Source organism: Pistacia vera, unplaced genomic scaffold (assembly GCF_008641045.1).
Source record: "Pistacia vera cultivar Batoury unplaced genomic scaffold, PisVer_v2 Contig150, whole genome shotgun sequence".
NCBI lineage: Eukaryota > Viridiplantae > Streptophyta > Magnoliopsida > Sapindales > Anacardiaceae > Pistacia > Pistacia vera.
Window position 1 is genome coordinate 415272 of NW_022195577.1, and position 17764 is coordinate 433035.

At 35.8% G+C, this 17764-nt stretch overlaps 4 protein-coding genes across 5 annotated transcripts; 3 read left to right on the plus strand and 1 right to left on the minus strand.

Moving 5' to 3' along the window:
* On the plus strand, positions 1-3553 carry LOC116124166 (leucine aminopeptidase-like). The gene is made up of 5 exons (XM_031409881.1): positions 1-937; positions 1095-1323; positions 1484-1717; positions 1801-2127; positions 3060-3553. Exons 1-5 carry the CDS (start codon positions 156-158, stop codon positions 3354-3356), a joined length of 1869 nt encoding a protein of 622 aa, XP_031265741.1. The 5' UTR covers positions 1-155; the 3' UTR covers positions 3357-3553.
* A 457-nt stretch (positions 3554-4010) lies between these two features.
* Positions 4011-5694, plus strand: LOC116124212 (50S ribosomal protein L10, chloroplastic). Its single transcript, XM_031409916.1, has 2 exons — positions 4011-4884; positions 5547-5694. The coding sequence occupies exon 1, from the start codon at positions 4171-4173 to the stop codon at positions 4867-4869; it is 699 nt and encodes a 232-aa protein (XP_031265776.1). The 5' UTR covers positions 4011-4170; the 3' UTR covers positions 4870-4884; positions 5547-5694.
* A 68-nt stretch (positions 5695-5762) lies between these two features.
* On the minus strand, positions 5763-8239 carry LOC116124210 (uncharacterized protein YKR070W-like). 2 transcript variants are annotated; one of them, XM_031409915.1, is made up of 12 exons: positions 8077-8239; positions 7886-7989; positions 7769-7804; positions 7613-7686; positions 7446-7486; positions 7291-7362; positions 7028-7196; positions 6808-6903; positions 6580-6647; positions 6316-6488; positions 6077-6160; positions 5763-5987 (listed from the first exon to the last, which is right to left on the minus strand). In XM_031409915.1, the coding sequence occupies exons 1-11, from the start codon at positions 8202-8204 to the stop codon at positions 6102-6104; spliced, it is 1020 nt and encodes a 339-aa protein (XP_031265775.1). In that variant the 5' UTR covers positions 8205-8239; the 3' UTR covers positions 5763-5987; positions 6077-6101. The 2 variants fall into 2 exon arrangements, with proteins under 2 accessions (XP_031265775.1, XP_031265774.1); XM_031409914.1 differs by having other exon boundaries at positions 5770-5987; positions 6305-6488.
* Positions 8240-10236: 1997 nt separating this feature from the next.
* On the plus strand, positions 10237-13398 carry LOC116124162 (zinc finger CCCH domain-containing protein 11-like). The gene is made up of 8 exons (XM_031409877.1): positions 10237-10593; positions 10930-11014; positions 11117-11257; positions 11376-11464; positions 12276-12464; positions 12551-12681; positions 12762-12864; positions 13088-13398. Exons 1-8 carry the CDS (start codon positions 10426-10428, stop codon positions 13265-13267), a joined length of 1086 nt encoding a protein of 361 aa, XP_031265737.1. The 5' UTR covers positions 10237-10425; the 3' UTR covers positions 13268-13398.
* The last annotated feature ends 4366 nt before the right edge of the window (positions 13399-17764 follow it).

A 17764-nucleotide genomic window follows, 5' to 3' on the forward strand; every position in this document is an offset into this window, starting at 1 on the left:
TCTCCCTCCAAATTTAAAACTAACATCCAAACCGCACCGGATTCCTCAACCACCACCACCACAATCTTCCTTTATTCTTTCAACATCACAACTCACTCCTCACAAAAGTCCCTTTCGTCTCTTCCTAAGCCCCAACTTTCCATTTCCATCTCGCCATGTCCGTAGTAGATTTCGTCGACCCCCACTCCTACGCCTCTGCATGTCAGCCACTTACCACTCACATCTCCCTTTTTCTCTACCTTGATTTCCCCACCTCCACCATCCACGGTGCCGCCCTCGTCACCGTCTCCGACGAACACAACGGCCCTTTCTTTCTCGATACCCGCTTACTCACCATCCATCAAGTCCTCAACGCCCAAACCCTAGCTTCTCACCCCTGGTCTCTCTCCCCCACCGTTGACCCAATCAAAGGCCAACGCCTCGACGTCCCCCTTAACAATGAACGCGCCTTCTTAATTTTGTTCTCAACCTCTCCCTCCGCTTCTGCTCTTCAATGGCTCTCGCCTCCTCAAACTTTCAACAAAGCTCATCCTTTTGTTTACACTCAGTGCCAGTGTATTCACGCGCGCTCCATTTTCCCCTGCCAGGACACGCCTGGCGCGCGTATTTGTTACAAGGCGTCCCTGAACATTCCCAGTCAGCTCTCGGCTGTGATGTCCGCGCAACACGTCGATCGGCGCGCGCCCGTCCCCGGCGAGACGAAGAAGTTTGGCAGCAATTTGTTCAATTTTGACTTTGAGTCGTTGTGGTGTGCTGAGGGACGAGTTGTTGAAGTGTTTGAAATGAACCAGCCCATTCCGCCTTATTTGTTTGCTTTCGCTGTGGGAGAGTTAGGGTTCCGTGAGGTGGGGCCCAGGACGAGGGTTTATGCGGAGTCCGTTCCGGCTGTGTTGGACGCGGCAGCGCTTGAGTTTGCGGGGACGGAGGAGACGATAAGGCAAGTGATAATAATTAAGTTTTGAGCATTTTGATTAACTTCAAAATTTTCATTATTTGATAGGTGAAAGTGTAGTTAAAACTGATAATTATTTAGGATTTAGTAGTTTAAGAAGCGAAAATGTTCTTAAAACTGTTAATATTTTGAGTTTATATAGGCAAGCTGAGAAGTTGTTTGGGGATTATGAATGGGAGAGATTTGATTTGTTGGTTTTGCCTCCGAGCTTTCCTTGTGGTGGGATGGAGAATCCAAGAATGGTGTTTTTGACCCCCACAGTGATCAAAGGTGATGCTAGCGGGGCTCAAGTTGTAGCCCACGAGCTTGCGCATAGTTGGACTGGAAATTTGATTACTAATCAGACCAATGAGCATTTTTGGTTGAATGAGGTATGTGATTTGTTGATCGACTTTGTCTTTTAGTGCAGTAAATTTGTATTGTTGTTTACCTTTTTTTTATTTATTTCTATTATTTTATTTAAAGTTGTGTTAGGAAATAATAGATTTGTGGTTTATTCTATGAAGCAGAGTTTATTTTTTGTCATTATAGGGTTTTACAACTTATGCGGAGAGAAGAATTGTTGAGGTTGTTCAAGGAGAGGACATAGCTGCGTTAAATATTGGGATTGGTTGGAGGGGTTTAAATAGAGAAATGGAGAGGTTTAAGGAAAACTTGGAGTTCACGAAGCTCAAAACTAAACAGGAGGGAGTGGACCCTGATGATGTGTATTCTGAAGTGCCGTATGAGAAGGGTTTCCAATTTCTATGGCGCATTGAACGTGAGGTTTGTTGAATTATTTTCTGTCAAAGTTTTTATAATTTGTTTATGAAGAATTTTCTCACTTGTATTTTCTTTCGAATGCATAGATTGGAAGGCCTGCATTTGATGAATTCCTCAAGAAATATATTGCCTCATTTAAATTCAAGTCAATTGATACTGAGACATTCCTTAAGTTTTTGGTAGAGAATGTCCCTGGAATAGAGAAACAGATTGACTTAGAACTGTGGACTGAGGGCACTGGTATTCCTCCAGATGCCTATGAACCAGTTTCCAGTGTATATACGAAGATCGTGTCACTTGCAAACGAATTTAAGCTTGGGAAGATACCAAGGGAGGATGAAGTTGCTGATTGGAAGGGGCAGGAATGGGAGCTCTACTTGGAGAACCTGCCCAAATCTGTTGAAGCTTCACAGGTAGTGTTACTTGTTTTACAATTATGGTTTCTTCGTTGGTCACTCTTTTTTATGGTTACTTCAATTTTTTATCTCCTTTCCACTATATTTTCTGTTGCTCTGCATATTCTATGTGTATAATATAGGACCTAATTTATTATAAATTTCCACAAATGCATCATTTATGCAAAGTTGTTGGAAAGAGTTATTGATTTGCATTAGTGATTCCTTATGTAAATTTTATCAGCTTGCTAGTACTTGAATTGACTGCATCGCATGAGTTGACCAACTGGCTCAGTGGCACCTTCTTGTTTCTTTCTAGAATTGAGTCTTAGTGGTTTCTGAAAGTTTGTGGTTTGCATCAATCTTTGTAGATAAATCCTAGGTATTGGCCCATAGGTTAGGTACCCTCCCCAACATGAAGTTTTTAGTTATTCGATGCATGATTTTTATGGCTTTCTAACAAGAGCCATAGGCAAAAGGTGTTGCTTAGTTTGTGTGATATGAATTTATTGATACTTCGCCACTAAAAATCTATTTACTTGTTGCTAGATTTTCTTAGTGTTCAGAATGCCTTTGGGAAGTTTTAGTGAGGAGCAAAAGAGGTTACTCAGTATTGTGGCATGGAAAAAAAAGGGATTTGTGTTGCTGAAGCTTAACTGATCTGATTTTTTCCTTGCTTTGATTATTGCTTGTCCAGTTTTCAAGGATTAGACAATTGTCTAGGAAATACAGTCAAATGATTCCCTGGTGCAGCTTACCTTTTTAATCATAAATGTATAGAGTCTTAAAGGATCCTGAATCTGCAAGCACATTCTAGTTGGGAGCCTGAGGCTTGCTATGTATTATTGCCAAGGATGTCCAAATCAATTGAAGAAGACAAGTACTAAAGAACCTGTAGCTTGTTCCTTAACTAAGATACATTATGCTAATTTTTTTTTTTTTTTGAACAGGTATTAGCCTTGGATGAACGTTATCGACTGTCGGAATCAAAGAACTATGAGGTGAAAGTAGCATTTCTCCAGCTGGCCATTCTGTCCAAGTGCAGAGATTATTACAGCGAGGTGGAGAAAACTTTGAAGGAAGTTGGTAGGATGAAGTACCTTCGACCACTCTACATTGCTCTTGTACAAGGAGCCGGAAAGGAGGAAGAGAAGATCTTGGCCAAAAGGGTGTTCAGCGAGGCTCGCGACTGTTATCATCCTATCGCTCAAGGCGTTGTGGAGTCCATCTTTGCCAAGCACTTGTAGATAGTAAATTAATAACATTCTGACTGAATAAGTTTAAGGTGTGTTTGGCTTTGCCGTATCTTCTGAAATTCCAAACCTAAGCCTTTTGATGTATCTAGGAAGGCAAAACTATGACTACTGATTTAGCTAGACGTCTGAACTTATTAAAGTGTGTTGTGTTGATATTTGGCTCATCTGATAATGGTGAGGATTACTTATTTTGCCAGAAACTTGCTTTCATTTTTTATTTTTTCTGTTTCATAATTTAATATTCTATAATTTTAAAAACCCAAATAGCATTTTTCTTTTCTTTTTCTGAAACCACAATTTAGTGTAGATAGCAACTGTCGGTTTTTGACAATTTCCTCCTCAAGGTCTAAGAAAACTACAGCACACCCAATGATTTCGGAAAGAAACAATGCACCCAAAAAATTGATTACTTTGCAGATAAAGACTATACCCTCAGTCTAATTATATATTATTTTCGGTTTTTATTTCTTCAATTTTTATTCTAAATATATACAAACTAAAAAGGATTTTTATTTCTAAAGTCTTATCATTTATTTATTATACTCACTTTCTCATTTTATTTTATTCATTTTTTAGTATGTAATTTACTTAATTTTAGGTATTATAAGTTTATAACTAGCTAAAGGATATTAAAGTAATCAATTTTGGGTGTATTTGTTACTTTTTCAAACCTTCAGGAGGAAATTGTCATAACCCGTGAACTGCAATAAAATGCTGATAAGATAAGCCCCCCAACGAAAAAAAAACAACTCATCCTCTTCGCTCCATCTTCCTCCCCACAACGCAACTTCTATTTTCTTTCACCATGGAAACCACTCTCCTTTCCTTTTCTTCTTCCAATTTCTCACCCCCTTCTTCCCAAACCCTAACCCTAAAACCGAACCCTAACCCATTTTTCACTTCCCATTTCCATTTCCCTCCCTTCAAACGCCCTCCCACTTCTAAACCCACCCACATCAGGGCCGCCATTTCCCGTACCAAGAAAGAACAGACCGTCGAAGCCGTTAAAACCAATCTCGAAAACTGCTTCCTTCTTGCCGCCATCAAGTACGAGGGCTTGACCGTCAAGCAATTCCAAGACCTGAGGAGATCATTGCCGGAAAACACCAAGCTTCTTGTGGCTAAAAACACTTTGGTTTATAAAGCCATTGAGGGCACCAAATGGGAGGCTTTAAAGCCGTGCATGACTGGCATGAATGCCTGGCTTTTTGTTCACAGTGAAGAGATTCCGGCGGCCATCAAGCCGTACAGGACCTTTCAGAAAGAGAAGAAATTGGAAGAGAATGACTTTACTGGTGCTGTGTTTGAAGGGAAATTTTATGGGCCCGGTGATTTTAAGGCTTTAGAAAGTATGCCTACAAGAGCTGAGCTTTATGCGAAGTTGTTGGGGGCATTGCAGGGACCGGCTTTGGGTTTGGTGAGTACTTTACAGGCTCCAGCTAGAGATGTGTTGATGGTGTTGAAGGCCTATGTGAAGAAATTGGAGGATGAAAGTGAGCAATAGTGGGGGAGTGAGATTGTAAGTTTGGTCTTTTATTCCAAAGTTATTAACTTTTTGTTATTATTTGCATTGTTGTTGTAGAGTATATTATTGTTGTATGAATTCTTTTAAAAGTTAAAAGAAAATGGAAGTTGTAGAATTGTGTAGATTTGGAAATGGATTCAAAATTGCTTTTCAAGTTAATCTTTTCTGATTTGTTTGATTGTGTTATTTACATTGCATTTCAGGTTAATTGTTACTGATTTGTTTGATTGAGATATTGGCTTTATTCAACTTTTGTGTTTCTTGATCATTTTTTGACAAGGAAATGGACTTTTTGGTGCACTTTGAAACCTCTTTTCGTTTGACACATTAGAAAAATCTTGTTTCCCATATGATTTTTGATTGAGTTGAAATTTAATGGGATGAAGTTATGAAAATTTATCCCAAATTAGTAGTTGAGAAGTCATCATTTGAGTTCATGTGTGTCTATGTTTAAGTGACCTTGACTATTGTAGAGAGTTTACTTTCAGTAATATTGCAATTTGGTAATCATGGTCATTGACCTTATATTTGTTTGTCCTGCTGCTTAGACAACTCTTTTGTGTGTCTAGCTCAGTTTTAGAAATTCTTCTTTAGCCGAAATGCATGTGTAATGCATCTTAATGTTGCTTGTTCTGAAATTTGGTTCTTTTTTTTAGTTGTATGGACTGCTAGGAAGGTCCTTTCACTTACATTAAGATCTTTAGCCACATGAAAGTCCTGTCACTTACAGAAATGGCTAAATGTTTGATTGATGATCGACTTTCTTAGAGTTAAGTATGCTTCCTCTCTCAATCGGACCAATGTTTGTACAATTCTGATGGATTCATTTATTTGTTAAAGAAAAAAAAGAAATTGATTTCACCAGATGACAAGCTTTAGATTACTGATTGATGTTTATGATAATGACAATACTATATGTTGGTCGACTTTAGCACTGAATTTTTACAAAATAATTTGAATTCAATTGGATTAAAAAATGTCTAGTATGATGTTTGATTGAATTAGAAGATGGGGTGTTGAGTAAAAACAATACTCTACTAAGAAATAAACTCCCGTTTCAGAATATAATCTACTGCCTCTTCAACTGTGTCAACAACCTGCCCAGCAACAAAACACATCATAAGATAAAAGGAAAGTGCTTGAACTTCTGCATGGAGAATTTGTATATATGAATCATTGCACTTGCCAAATCTGCTGGAAACTCTGCATCATTACCGCTCCCCTTGAAAACTCCCGTTCTTGTCAAGATAGAAAACCATGGATGTCCTGCCTGAAAATCAGATTGCAATCAGTCCTGATTTTTCTCGCAGGAATAACTTTTGATCTATTATGAAAACAAGTGATTTTTCATGTTGATATGAACAAATTCAATGCACAGAACTAACTGAAAACATGTAGTTGTGCTTGTGGCAACCTGTCTTGCACCTTTGATGTCTACAGAGGGATTGTCACCAATCATATAAAGGGTTTTAAAAGGATGTGACGCATTATCAGCAATACTTGATGGCAGAAACTGGCTCAAAATCGCTTCAGCATTCTTAAATACAAAAGCATTTGGCTTCCCAAAAGTCACATACTCCAGAGGACTATGGTGAATTCTGCAAATTATTGCCAAACATGAAAATTTGGTTTGTGAAAATGCTAATGGATTCATTATGTATTAATTATAAAAAAAAAAAAAAAAAAAACCTGTTAAAGACGTTTTCCAGTGCAATTCTGAAAGCACCCATTCCCAGACGTTTTGAGGGAAATGCGGCCTGTACTAATATATTTTCATTAGATCACGTATTGCCAAGTTGAGCAAGAACAATCAAAAGAGTCAAATCCCATTTTTGTAAACTCAGTGAAGATTGATATTCTCAAGAACAACTAATATCAAAGATATCAAACTAAAGATCTTGTTAAATCAAACCATACCTGGTACTCGAGATCGTCAGCAGCAAAGAACAAAGGCGGTTGATCTCCATTCACTTGTCCAGGAAGGCCCCCAGATCTTAGGATGTCACAAAGAACCTAATGCCAACATGCCAATAATCAAAATGAAGATCATCTAAATTACAATGACAATAAATTTTCCAGATGCAGATAAAAAATTTAACAGGAAATCATTTTCAAAAGGAGCTTCTAAATGTAACACCTGAATGTCTCTGCCCCAGTCTACAGGATCACTAACAACAAAAGTTGCCTTAACTCTTTCAGAGGAAACATTATATCCTCTCAACGAGCGGCTAATCCATGCCTTGTATTGAGATACAGGATCAATGTTCTCAAAGTATGATGCATACTCATCTAAGGAGAGAACATTTCTGCCACCAAACTGAACTTTAGTTGCATAAAATGGTAAAAACTACGATATGAATATCAGGCAATACCCAGAAAAGACATGAACGTGAAGCTTACTTGAAACCATACTCAGACATCACCAAAGCAGGTTCTCCTTTACCAGTGGCAACTATAAGTTCATTCTCAAATCTGAAGCAAAATTGCCCATTGATCATAACGTAAGATAGAGAAAATAGCATCAAATCATACAATTCCACTGTATTTATTTATACCTTTTCAACAAGTTTTTAAAAGGTGAGTGACCCTGTACAACCTGCAGCAAGACATAAAAGACAGCTATAGCAAATTTCGCAGAAGTTCAGACCAAATAAAGAAAAATAGAGAAATACTTTCGCACATTCATGTCATATCAAAAGAATGTAAAATATCAAAACAGTACCTGCCAAGTTAAAATGTTGACACCCAAAAGTTCACTTAATTCTACTGCTCGTCTGGATTCTGGTATCCCTCCTCCTGATGATGATATTATGTTATGATAAAATTTAATAATTTCTTGTTCTATTTAAAACAAAGTTCAATTATTTAAATTCCCCACCATTTGTCAAGAACAAAAATGGAACCTTCAAACTACCTGCCAGGAAAAAAAAATGATAAGAGATTTTTCCACCACCACAATTGCCATCGTATTTGTGCGTGTGTGTAAATAGAGTACCAGAATGGCCGTACAATCTTTTCAAAGCTTGAGGCGAGCCTCCAATGGGAACGCGGCCATGAAGCACAACTCCATCAATGTCAAATGCAATTCCGAAAGAGCCCCTGCAGTTTCATCATTTCAACTATGAAATTCAAAGGTAAAGAAAGGTCTAAAATTCAACAATGAGAAATATGAAACATGAAACGAACTGTTTTTGTGGCTTCGGTTTTGATTTAAACAGAGAGAAGGAACGAGAAGCTTGAGTTGATGATTGAAACAATAATGGAGTTCTGTTCTTTATTTGAGAAAATCTGTAAACTGTTTTGTGAAATCTCATTTCTGTGTTGGTCTTGTAGAGAGAACGAGCTCGTGGTTTTGAAACACTGAAGAAGAAGAATAGTATCTTGTAAGTCAGTTTTGGACCTTTTGGTTACTTTCCAACGACCACCGGAAAAATTATCTTCTAAAATAACCCTCTTAGATTTCAGATATTGCTCTCAACCCCTGCCATTAGCTGGAGTTACTTAATCTTAATTCTTATACACTCCAAAAAATCAATTAACATTATTTCCACCTTATTTTAATAAAATAAAATAAATTAATAAATTTAATCACTTTATATTTTTTACAAAATAACTAAAAAAACTGTAAATTTTTTTTTTTAAAATAATAAGGGATAATTTTGGAATTAACTTACCAATATTATGGTGAGTAAACGCCTTTCCCACCCAAGGTTTGCCTTAATAGTTAATAGCCTTTCCCATATAAAATGTTTAAAAATGCCACTTTTCCATCCAAAGTTAATAATCTGTTACTATCTAAAGTCGATTCTAGTCAATTTTGACAACAAAAATTCTCCCTATCACCACCATTTGAATCTCCGGTCTCCTCTCTATAAAAGCATCTCACTCACGATACTTGATTTCTCGTTGATTGCCAACCATTGTAAAGCTAGAGTTTCTTATTCTTAATTGATTTTTGGTTGATTCCGATGGCGAATATTCATTTGGTCATCACCATTCGATCCACTAGCATTCCCTCTACAAAACCCCTCTACCCTTGCTACTAGTAACTTGCCGAAAGTCGACTAAGAAAATGAAGTGTATTTTGGATATTAACAGAATATAAACTTTGGGTGAAAAAGTGGTGTTTTGAAATATTTTGGGTGGAAAAGGGTCATTAAGGCAAACATTGGGTGGGAAAAAGTCGTTTACTCTATTATTGTCTATTGAGAGAGTCAATGAGGGCTATTTAGAAACACTTTTAAAATATTTTAAATAATCAAATTCTGAAAATCAAATGAAATTATATGTTATGTCATATGTATATATATTAAAATATATCATTGTTTCAAAATAATCGAAAATTTACTATGTGAAAATATGCGAAAATCTTCAAAATATTTGATTTACAATTTATGTGACTAATTGTTATAAATATGATGAGTCAAGTTCAAATTTAAAATTAAAAAGAATTTGGAATGAATATTATTGAAAAACTAAACTAATTCTTTAGATTATTCACAAATAATATTAAAATGATTTTATGATAAAAATTTTATCATCACTTTTCCGAGTAAACGACCTGCATCTGTCCTTCGTGTCCTTAAAGGTTTTTTCATGGTAAATATACATGTGGATTCATAAATCTAGGGGCTTTTCGGATATTGAACAAAATGGGGTCACCTGATATTTCTAAAACTGACGACATGTCGTTTTACGTGCAAAGGACATGTGGTTTCCCCGGCGAAAGACATGTCGTTTCCATTTAAGCGACATTCAAATTAAAAATTTTCATGATAAATATCACTTAGGTCCAGTATGAATCGAAAGAATAGGGGTTTATTGATATATTATAAAACGAGAACTCGTCGTACAGTAAACGACATGTGATTCATAAGTCAAACGACTATCGTACATTAATGATGACCATCAGTTAGTCCCCCTGAAGTTCTCTAAATATCGAAAACCCCCAAAGTTGTGATTCTGAATTCTGATGGACCCCAGTGATATTTACCTTGCAGTACTTTTCTTAGTGTAATATCATGGATGACAAGTCGTTCGTCATGAAAACAGCATGTCTTTAGTGTCTGACCAAGTCATTCATTTAAAACGACATGTCGTACTGTCTACGCTAAATATTGTTACACCCCTTTGTACTTGGTTATAGTTACTGCATCAGCCCCTAGTTTTTTAATCTTTTTGGATCTAATGATATTTTACACATTTGTTCTTACGGAAAGCAATACGTCATATTCTCCTCTAACTTCTGAACGACATGCCGTTCATGTTTTCCATTACCAACGACACGTCATATACAGGGATAGGATGAATTCGTCATTTTGATGAAACAAAATAAAGCCCATAACCCTTCTTCCCTGAAACAATCTCGTCGGCCAAATCCGAAACCCTCGCTCATATCACTTTCATACTTCCACTTCAAACCTTCTTTTCTTCATAAAAAGCAACTTATTCTTTAACCATTCAATTTAGGTTTTACATTATTAATTAATTTTTGAATTTGCTGATTTCCTAATTCAATTTTGAATCGCGTTAAGCATGCCGCCAAAGCAATCGAAAACCGATTTAGCGAAGAAGCAAAAAGTCGTCGAAGACAAAACTTTTGGTTTGAAGAACAAGAACAAGAGCAAAAATGTGCAGAAGTACGTTCAAAGTCTCCAACAATCAGTTCAGCCCAAACCCGACGCCAGCAAAATCGCCGCCAAGGTCGGTTTTACTTTGCCTTTTTTATATTTGAGTTTAGTTTAACTTCATTTTGAAGCTCTGTTAGTTTAATGGATATTATGTAGTTAAATAGAATTTTATTTTTAAGAAAAAATTATTAAATTTTTAGCTCAATAGGTAGCTTAATGTAGTTTAGGCCGTGTTTGGCTCCCGCCACTGTTTCAGTATTACTTTATTGCTCGCAAGAAAATAGTATTCGCAAATGAGTCAGTAAAAGCTTAAATAAGACTAATAAGAACCTTTTTTGAGAGTTCAAAAACCAAAAATTCTTATCTTTTTTTTCATTGCATAACCAGTGACGTTTTATTTGATGAACAGAAAAAGAAGGAGGAAGAGAAAGCAAGAGATAGAGAGTTGAATGATTTGTTCAAGATTGCTGTTAGTCAGCCAAAAGTACCAGTTGGTATGTGTTTTGCAATAATACTGTTAATTTCTTTCACTGTTCTAGTGTTTTGCATATATCAGTTAAAATGTGCATCAGTTTAGAGAGTGGAATTTTTTATAGGTGTGGATCCCAAGTCAATATTATGTGAGTTTTTCAAGGTGGGACAATGTCAAAAGGGTTTCAAATGCAAGTTCTCGCATGATCTGAATGTTCAAAGGAAGGGTGAGAAGATTGATATCTACAGCGATAAGCGTGATGAAGGTAATGGACATATATTTTAAATTATGATCTGTATATTTTGGCTCTTATACATTATTAGTATTCCTTATTTGGGGAAAAAAAATTGACTTTTTTACTGGGTTTTCTGTTTGTTAAAAAGAAACAATGGAGGATTGGGATCAAGAGACTCTAGAGAAGGTTGTTGAGTCAAAGAAGAACGAGTATAACCAGAATAAACCAACTGAGATTGTATGTTGTTTCCTTGTTCTATATCTTTTCTTTTTGTTTGATATTTATTGTAATGTAAGCTGTTTTATATTTTAAGTTTGGAATTATCTCTCTGTATACTGTCAAGTTTCTCTATTGTATCCTATGCTTCTAATTTTTGATGCAATCATGATGTGCACAATAATCTAGTAGCTTATGTATTGAGGTGGTAGGGCACTAGCACATGAGCTGCAGATCTAGCTGTGGCAGGTGCTGATTTAGGGCAAGTTTTGTTTATGTTCATAGGTGTGGTTGGTGAGCGAGTCTCTCTATCTCTTCACATGTGAGTAGAGGAAAGGAAAGGAAAGACATGGGAGTGAGCTGCAAAACAACAGTATAACTTAGGGGAGAAACTGTGAAATAAGTTTTGTTAAGTAAGACTATGAGGTCACTTTCCTCCCTCTTTCTTCCCCTTGACCAATCCTTACTTCTGCCTCCAACCAAAAACACACTACAGGCTTTGTGGAAGCATCTATTAAGTTATACTGCTGTGGTTTGTTATGCTCTTTTGGTGATCACTTTTCTCAAAACATGTACATTGCATGGTTTGGTGGGGACGAGTTGGTGTTTGGAGATAGGGGAAAGTTTCTTGGTTTTCTATTCTCTTGACAACAATTTGGGTTGCTCTATGAGAGGACTGTCATCATCTTTAAAGGCATGGGCAAATGCCCATGGGTTGCAGATGCATTATCTGTCAGAAAATGGAGTTTTTGAGTGGAAATATAAATTTCTTTGGAAAAACAAAGCGTGATTTTTGATTATTTATTTATTCTCTTTTTTGTATTTAATGTAGGTTTGCAAACACTTCTTGGAAGCAGTGGAAAAGAAGCAGTATGGTTGGTTCTGGGTATGTCCAAATGGTGGTAAAGATTGTCACTACAGACATGCTCTTCCTCCTGGATATGTCTTAAAATCTCAAATGAAAGCACTTCTAGATGAAGAGACTGAGAAGATTGCTGTTGAAGATGATATTGAGAATCAGGTTTCTTATTTGCCCATTATTTTCTGTTTCTTCTTTCTATTCGTGCTCTTCATTTCTGATTAAGGCTCCTATGCTATTTTCTTCAGCGTGCAAAATTAACTGTATCAACCCCCATGACTCCTGAGCTATTTATGCAATGGAGGAAGAAAAAGATGGAAGAAAGAGAAGCAGGCTTGGCTGCACAACGAGCAGACAGAGCTAAGAATGATAGGATGAGGTATTTTTCACTGGATTCCTCACTCACATCAAACTTTTTCCATATAAAATTTTGTTAATTTGATTTTCTGTTCATTTCAGTGGTCGCGAATTGTTTCTCTCTGATTCAAGCTTGTTTGTGGATGATGCTGAGGCATATGAAAAATACCAGAGAGATGAAGAACCTGGGAATACTGAAAATAAGGTAATTTTGGCTTGTACAGTTTTCAGTTTTGTATACCTTTGTGATGGTTCGGAACTGGTGTGAGTTCATAACTTCCTGATTGTGAATTTTCTAGGCCCCTTTTCTGTGGGTGGGCTTGTTTGTTAACCCATTCAAAATCCCCCCATGTTCAATGCAGGAAGTGCAATATAGGACTGCTGATTTATATTTATATTTCTATCTTGTCTCTTTTGTGCAATTATAGGTTAAGGATGGATCAGCAGGACCAAGCACTTCCTTTACTGCAGTGGCAGGTTCTGAAGAGATCCTTCCTGATGACGACGATGATGATGAGTTGGACCTAGATGAGCTAAATGAACTCGAAGCAAGTTTGTCAAGAACATCTATTCAAATTCGTGAGCCAGGTATCGAAGCTTCATCTTAAATGGGCAAAGTGAGAGAGAGAGGATCATTGGTGGCAATCCACCATGATCTAACGAGGGGGCAAGAGGGTATGTATTCGGCTGTTAAATTAACCATCATTAGTGAGAATAATCTATGTTTTGATCCAGACAATATCTGTCATGTGCACTACTTATTTTTTTCTGCTTGAAATGTGATCTAAAAAAAACGTATACCTTATAATCCAGCTAAACCGCTGTACCCTTTAGTATCAGATATTTCCCTCCAACCCCATAAGGTATACCCTTAAACTAATGAACCCCCTTGATATCAACTTCTCTCAACCCCATAAGGTGTACCTAACCAATACCCACAACCCCTTTGGTATCAATATTACTCTAACCCATTTATAAATTCATCAACCGATAATCTTTTATCTCTCATATTTATTGATATTTTTAATTACATATTATTTTAATTTATAAGAAAAATAAATAAATAGAATGAAAACAAAAGGCTTGCCGCCCCCCCCCCCCCCCCAATATCCTTCGTCGTTCGCCGCATGCAGCTAGCATCATCCTCTATTGACTGGGGCGCATGCCCCCACTGAACTTGGAAACTTTTCAGTTATACCTTTATACTATATGTTTAACATGACACCCTTTATTTAATTTAATTAAAAAGCCTAAAGCATTATCACATTTTATTCGATTTTGTGTTTCTAAATATCAAATATTTTTTCTTTTTTTATCAATCAAATACATAAAAAACAAAAATATTTTGTATATGAAGATTTTAACAAATTTAATGAATTAAAAAGTTGATAATATTTGTCCACACCAAAACAAATCTGGCTCCCGACCTACCAACTCCACCCACTACCGACAATATGCAATTTTTCCAAAGATTGCAACAAACAACCACGAAAATTGAAAAAAAAAAAAAAAAAAAAAAAAGGGTGGTTGGGTGTGGTGGGCGACAATAATGAGTGAAGTGACAGTTATTCGCAGTATGAAATCGTGCAAGTAATAAAGCTTGAAACGAGTGTCGAATCCCAAGAGAACACTTACCAAGTACTAAATTAGTATATCTTGTTGCTATTGATGAAACGAAATTTAAAAGATTTAATGAAAAGAATATAAACAAAAACTAAATAAAAGCAAAATTTTATAAACTTTGGTAGAGAATCAATTGACTAAACCTAGGGTACGATTTCACACCATTTAATCTTATGCATTGATAATTGTTGCTAACCTAATTAGTTTATTCTACAGTCAAACTCCAATCAATATTTCTACTAACTTTCTCTCAAACAATTAGCGAATTAACCCTTAAGCACAACCCAATATCTCTAAGTTGAATTTAGAAGCTAAGAGATCATAAGTTCTATGGATTTACCAGAGCCCCACAGATCCCTAACCTTCTCTAGCGTCGCTCAACTATGGTTTTTATTACTTAGACTAATCATTTTCATCTCTCGATCTCAATCCAACCTAAATCATCAACTCTCGGGCCCTTAAGAATTGAAAGCATTATGCACAATAATAAAACTTAGAATAAAAAGCTCAATAAAATTAACAACAATTAAGTCAACACGTATTCATAAATTGGCTACTCTTAGCCCTAAAAAGATTTAGTTCATAATTACAGTAATAAAAATAATCATTGTATTCAATAACATGAGTTCAAGAAAATAAAAAGAAAAACTTCTCTAATTGGCGAACGAGAACTTCAAGAATTCCGATCTCCAAAATAGTAGCCGTCATTTCTCCTTCTCTAAAAAAAACCTTAAAACAATTAAAAATCCTATTTATAGTGCTAGGGTTTGCAGGTTACTTAGGAAAAGAATTAAAATCCTTAATCCTCATCAATCAATTAGGAGAACGCAATAACCCAAACAGGCCGAGACCATCGTTCGGCGATGAGAAATGATTGCTACGGCGATCGTTCTTTCTCCCCAGAGTCCTGTAACTTAAATTTGGTAAAATCATCACATGAACTTTGTAGCTCTTTGAATAAGCTTTCCGCGCCACTAATCGTGTTCCGATTACCACAGCTCAAGTTATGATCAAAACATCAGTATGCTCCATCTTGAAGGATTTCTCAGTTTACGTTGTAATTTCGACGCATCACAACTTTTTCGTTTCACTTTAATTCTTGCAACCGTTTGTTCCTACTCGTCACGAATTCCATCGACATCATTCTTTTTCCTTCAAATCACGTGAAACCTGAAATACTCAAAATACACCCGTGATCCCGTAAAAGGTATTTATGAAATAATAAATTCAAACTCCAACAATAAAACACCTTTTTCTACAATAATTAAATCACTATAAAATGTTACTTTCAAGCTCTTATCAGGAGACTGTGAGAGGATGAATAGAGAGTGAGATGGGGTGGGAGGTGTGAATTGAGTTTTATTTTTTTCTTTTAGTTTTTTTGAATTTGTTTGATTATATATAAGTAATACATTTACTTTCTTGTTCTTTAAAACAAAAGTAAAGTAGTAACGTTGGGGTTGAGAGCCAGAGGGTTTACTGTTGTTAAGGAATACCTTAGGGGGTTTAGAATTATCCCGTGGCCAATACTATTTACATTACTACCCAAAAGATTATGTAAATAAAAAATAATTTTATAAAGTTAATTACTTACTTTATTATATAAGGCATCGGGAAAATGGATACATGGGATTTGAATATGGAGCTGAGATTATATATTTTGCAGAAAATATAAGTAAAAGATTGGCAAGAAGGGTTTTTATAGTGGTTCGGATGCAACAAGCGACTCCTACATCCACTGTTATTTTATTGATCTCTCACTATTTCTATAATTTTTGCCCGTAAGGCATACAAAGATGAAGATATATAGTGTTTTTACAGAGAGAATGAAAATGAAACTAAATCTCAGCCCAGCCACCAGCCTCTCCCTCTTCGGGAAGAGAAAAAATCCATTTATTCACATTTGCACTCAATGCAATGAGAGCTTTTGCAAACTACCTTGACACATGGAAGGCTCTCGTCCATTCATCTCTTTGAAATGAGATAAAGTTGGTGAGAATATCTTTGGAGATATGGGCTTGGCAGCTGGTACAGAGAGACATTAATTGTGCTGACATAGGCTTGACTTTTTGAGACATAACAACTGCTATCTTCACTGGTGGCATTAGTGGAATTGGGTTCTTCCTATCTCTCCTTTTCACTTTCTTTGTTCAATAAAATTGTCAACTTTTCTTTTTTCTAGTTGATTTAAACATAACCTTTTGCTGGGTTTGGTGCTGCTGTACATATAAAACTTACGTTACTCATGTAACGTAGATAACGTTTTCATCAGTTTTAAAGCTTGATGGTCCACATTTGTTGCTTCAGTTTTCAAACGTTTTGTTTAACCATTGATTGGGATTTATTAAGAGCTTGATGGAAGTTTGACTATGTATAATATTTTAGTCTTAAGCTCAAGAACTCAACTAACTGAAAAATACACCATCAATATTAGAGTGTCTTGAGAGCTTAGAAGAGACAAAATACTGCTCTGTGAGTTTGTTTTAATGGTTAGAGGTAATTCTTGATTTTTGGTTTATAATTTAAGAACATTGTATTATTTGTATTTCTGTTTAGATTGTAGATAAGTTTCTTACAGTACACACTTGTTCAAGAAATGAAGCTGAGCTTAAACAGTGCTTAAAAGAATGGCAAGAAAGGGGTTTGTGATGCCGCTGTTTCTTCTCAGAGAGTGAAGCTGATGGCGGAAGTTGGCTCTGTTTTTAATGGCATGCTTATATTTGTCTAGAATACAATGTGCTTATTTGTTTATTTATTTTATAATATCTTTATCTTGATTGGTATAATGATTGCTTACTTGATTTTAATGTTTGGTCAGTGTGGTAGTGTACTATTGATGTATAGAAGATTATTTGTTGGGTCTTTTTCCTGTTCCAATTGGCAGAGGTCTGAGTAACTAGCATGTTTACTGTTAACCATTATAATTTTCCGAACAAGGTAAAAGACATGACAGATCTTTTGTCATCAAAACGATTGGTTTAGATCACTGCATCGGTCTTTCAGGCACACACCCATCCTGCGATGTTATTAACAAAATATCTAGATGGATAAACAAAAGATACAGACAATATAAAGCAAATATAGACACTAATAAAATAACTTTCCAATACTTCATGGGGACCACTTTTTGGATGTAAACGTGAATACATATAAATGAGATCAAAGGTAGGAAATAGTCTAACGCCACTGCAAAGGACAAGTTAGTATGATTTAACAAAGAATTTAAAGACATATCGCAATCTAAAAGTTCATATTATTTGGTTGATAAACTTGATTACAATACTAGGACTTTCAAAGATTCAACCCTATCATACACGAAAACAACAAATAGATTTTCTTGGCATTAACCCAATCGTAAAATAAAACAAAACAAAACAACAACACAAAAATCACATTTTTATCCAGGCTATAAACTCAGACTACAAAAAGAACAAAAGAAGATAACTATCTCTAGAAGTGGAAATAGTCACAAATGTTAACTC

Bases quoted from the DNA above. Each gene is read 5' to 3' on its own strand.
- LOC116124166 (XM_031409881.1), top strand. From the start codon at position 156: ATGTCCGTAGTAGATTTCGTCGACCCCCACTCCTACGCCTCTGCATGT. The intron at 1,324-1,483 runs GTATGTGATTTG...TTGTCATTATAG, and splicing joins AGCATTTTTGGTTGAATGAG to GGTTTTACAACTTATGCGGA. The intron at 2,128-3,059 runs GTAGTGTTACTT...TTTTTTGAACAG, and splicing joins AATCTGTTGAAGCTTCACAG to GTATTAGCCTTGGATGAACG.
- LOC116124212 (XM_031409916.1), top strand. From the start codon at position 4,171: ATGGAAACCACTCTCCTTTCCTTTTCTTCTTCCAATTTCTCACCCCCT.
- LOC116124210 (XM_031409914.1), bottom strand. From the start codon at position 8,204: ATGAGATTTCACAAAACAGTTTACAGATTTTCTCAAATAAAGAACAGA. The intron at 7,990-8,076 runs GTTCGTTTCATG...ATGAAACTGCAG, and splicing joins AAACCGAAGCCACAAAAACA to GGGCTCTTTCGGAATTGCAT. The intron at 7,687-7,768 runs GTGGGGAATTTA...TATCATCATCAG, and splicing joins ATTTTTGTTCTTGACAAATG to GAGGAGGGATACCAGAATCC.
- LOC116124162 (XM_031409877.1), top strand. From the start codon at position 10,426: ATGCCGCCAAAGCAATCGAAAACCGATTTAGCGAAGAAGCAAAAAGTC. The intron at 10,594-10,929 runs GTCGGTTTTACT...TTTGATGAACAG, and splicing joins CCAGCAAAATCGCCGCCAAG to AAAAAGAAGGAGGAAGAGAA. The intron at 11,015-11,116 runs GTATGTGTTTTG...AATTTTTTATAG, and splicing joins TCAGCCAAAAGTACCAGTTG to GTGTGGATCCCAAGTCAATA.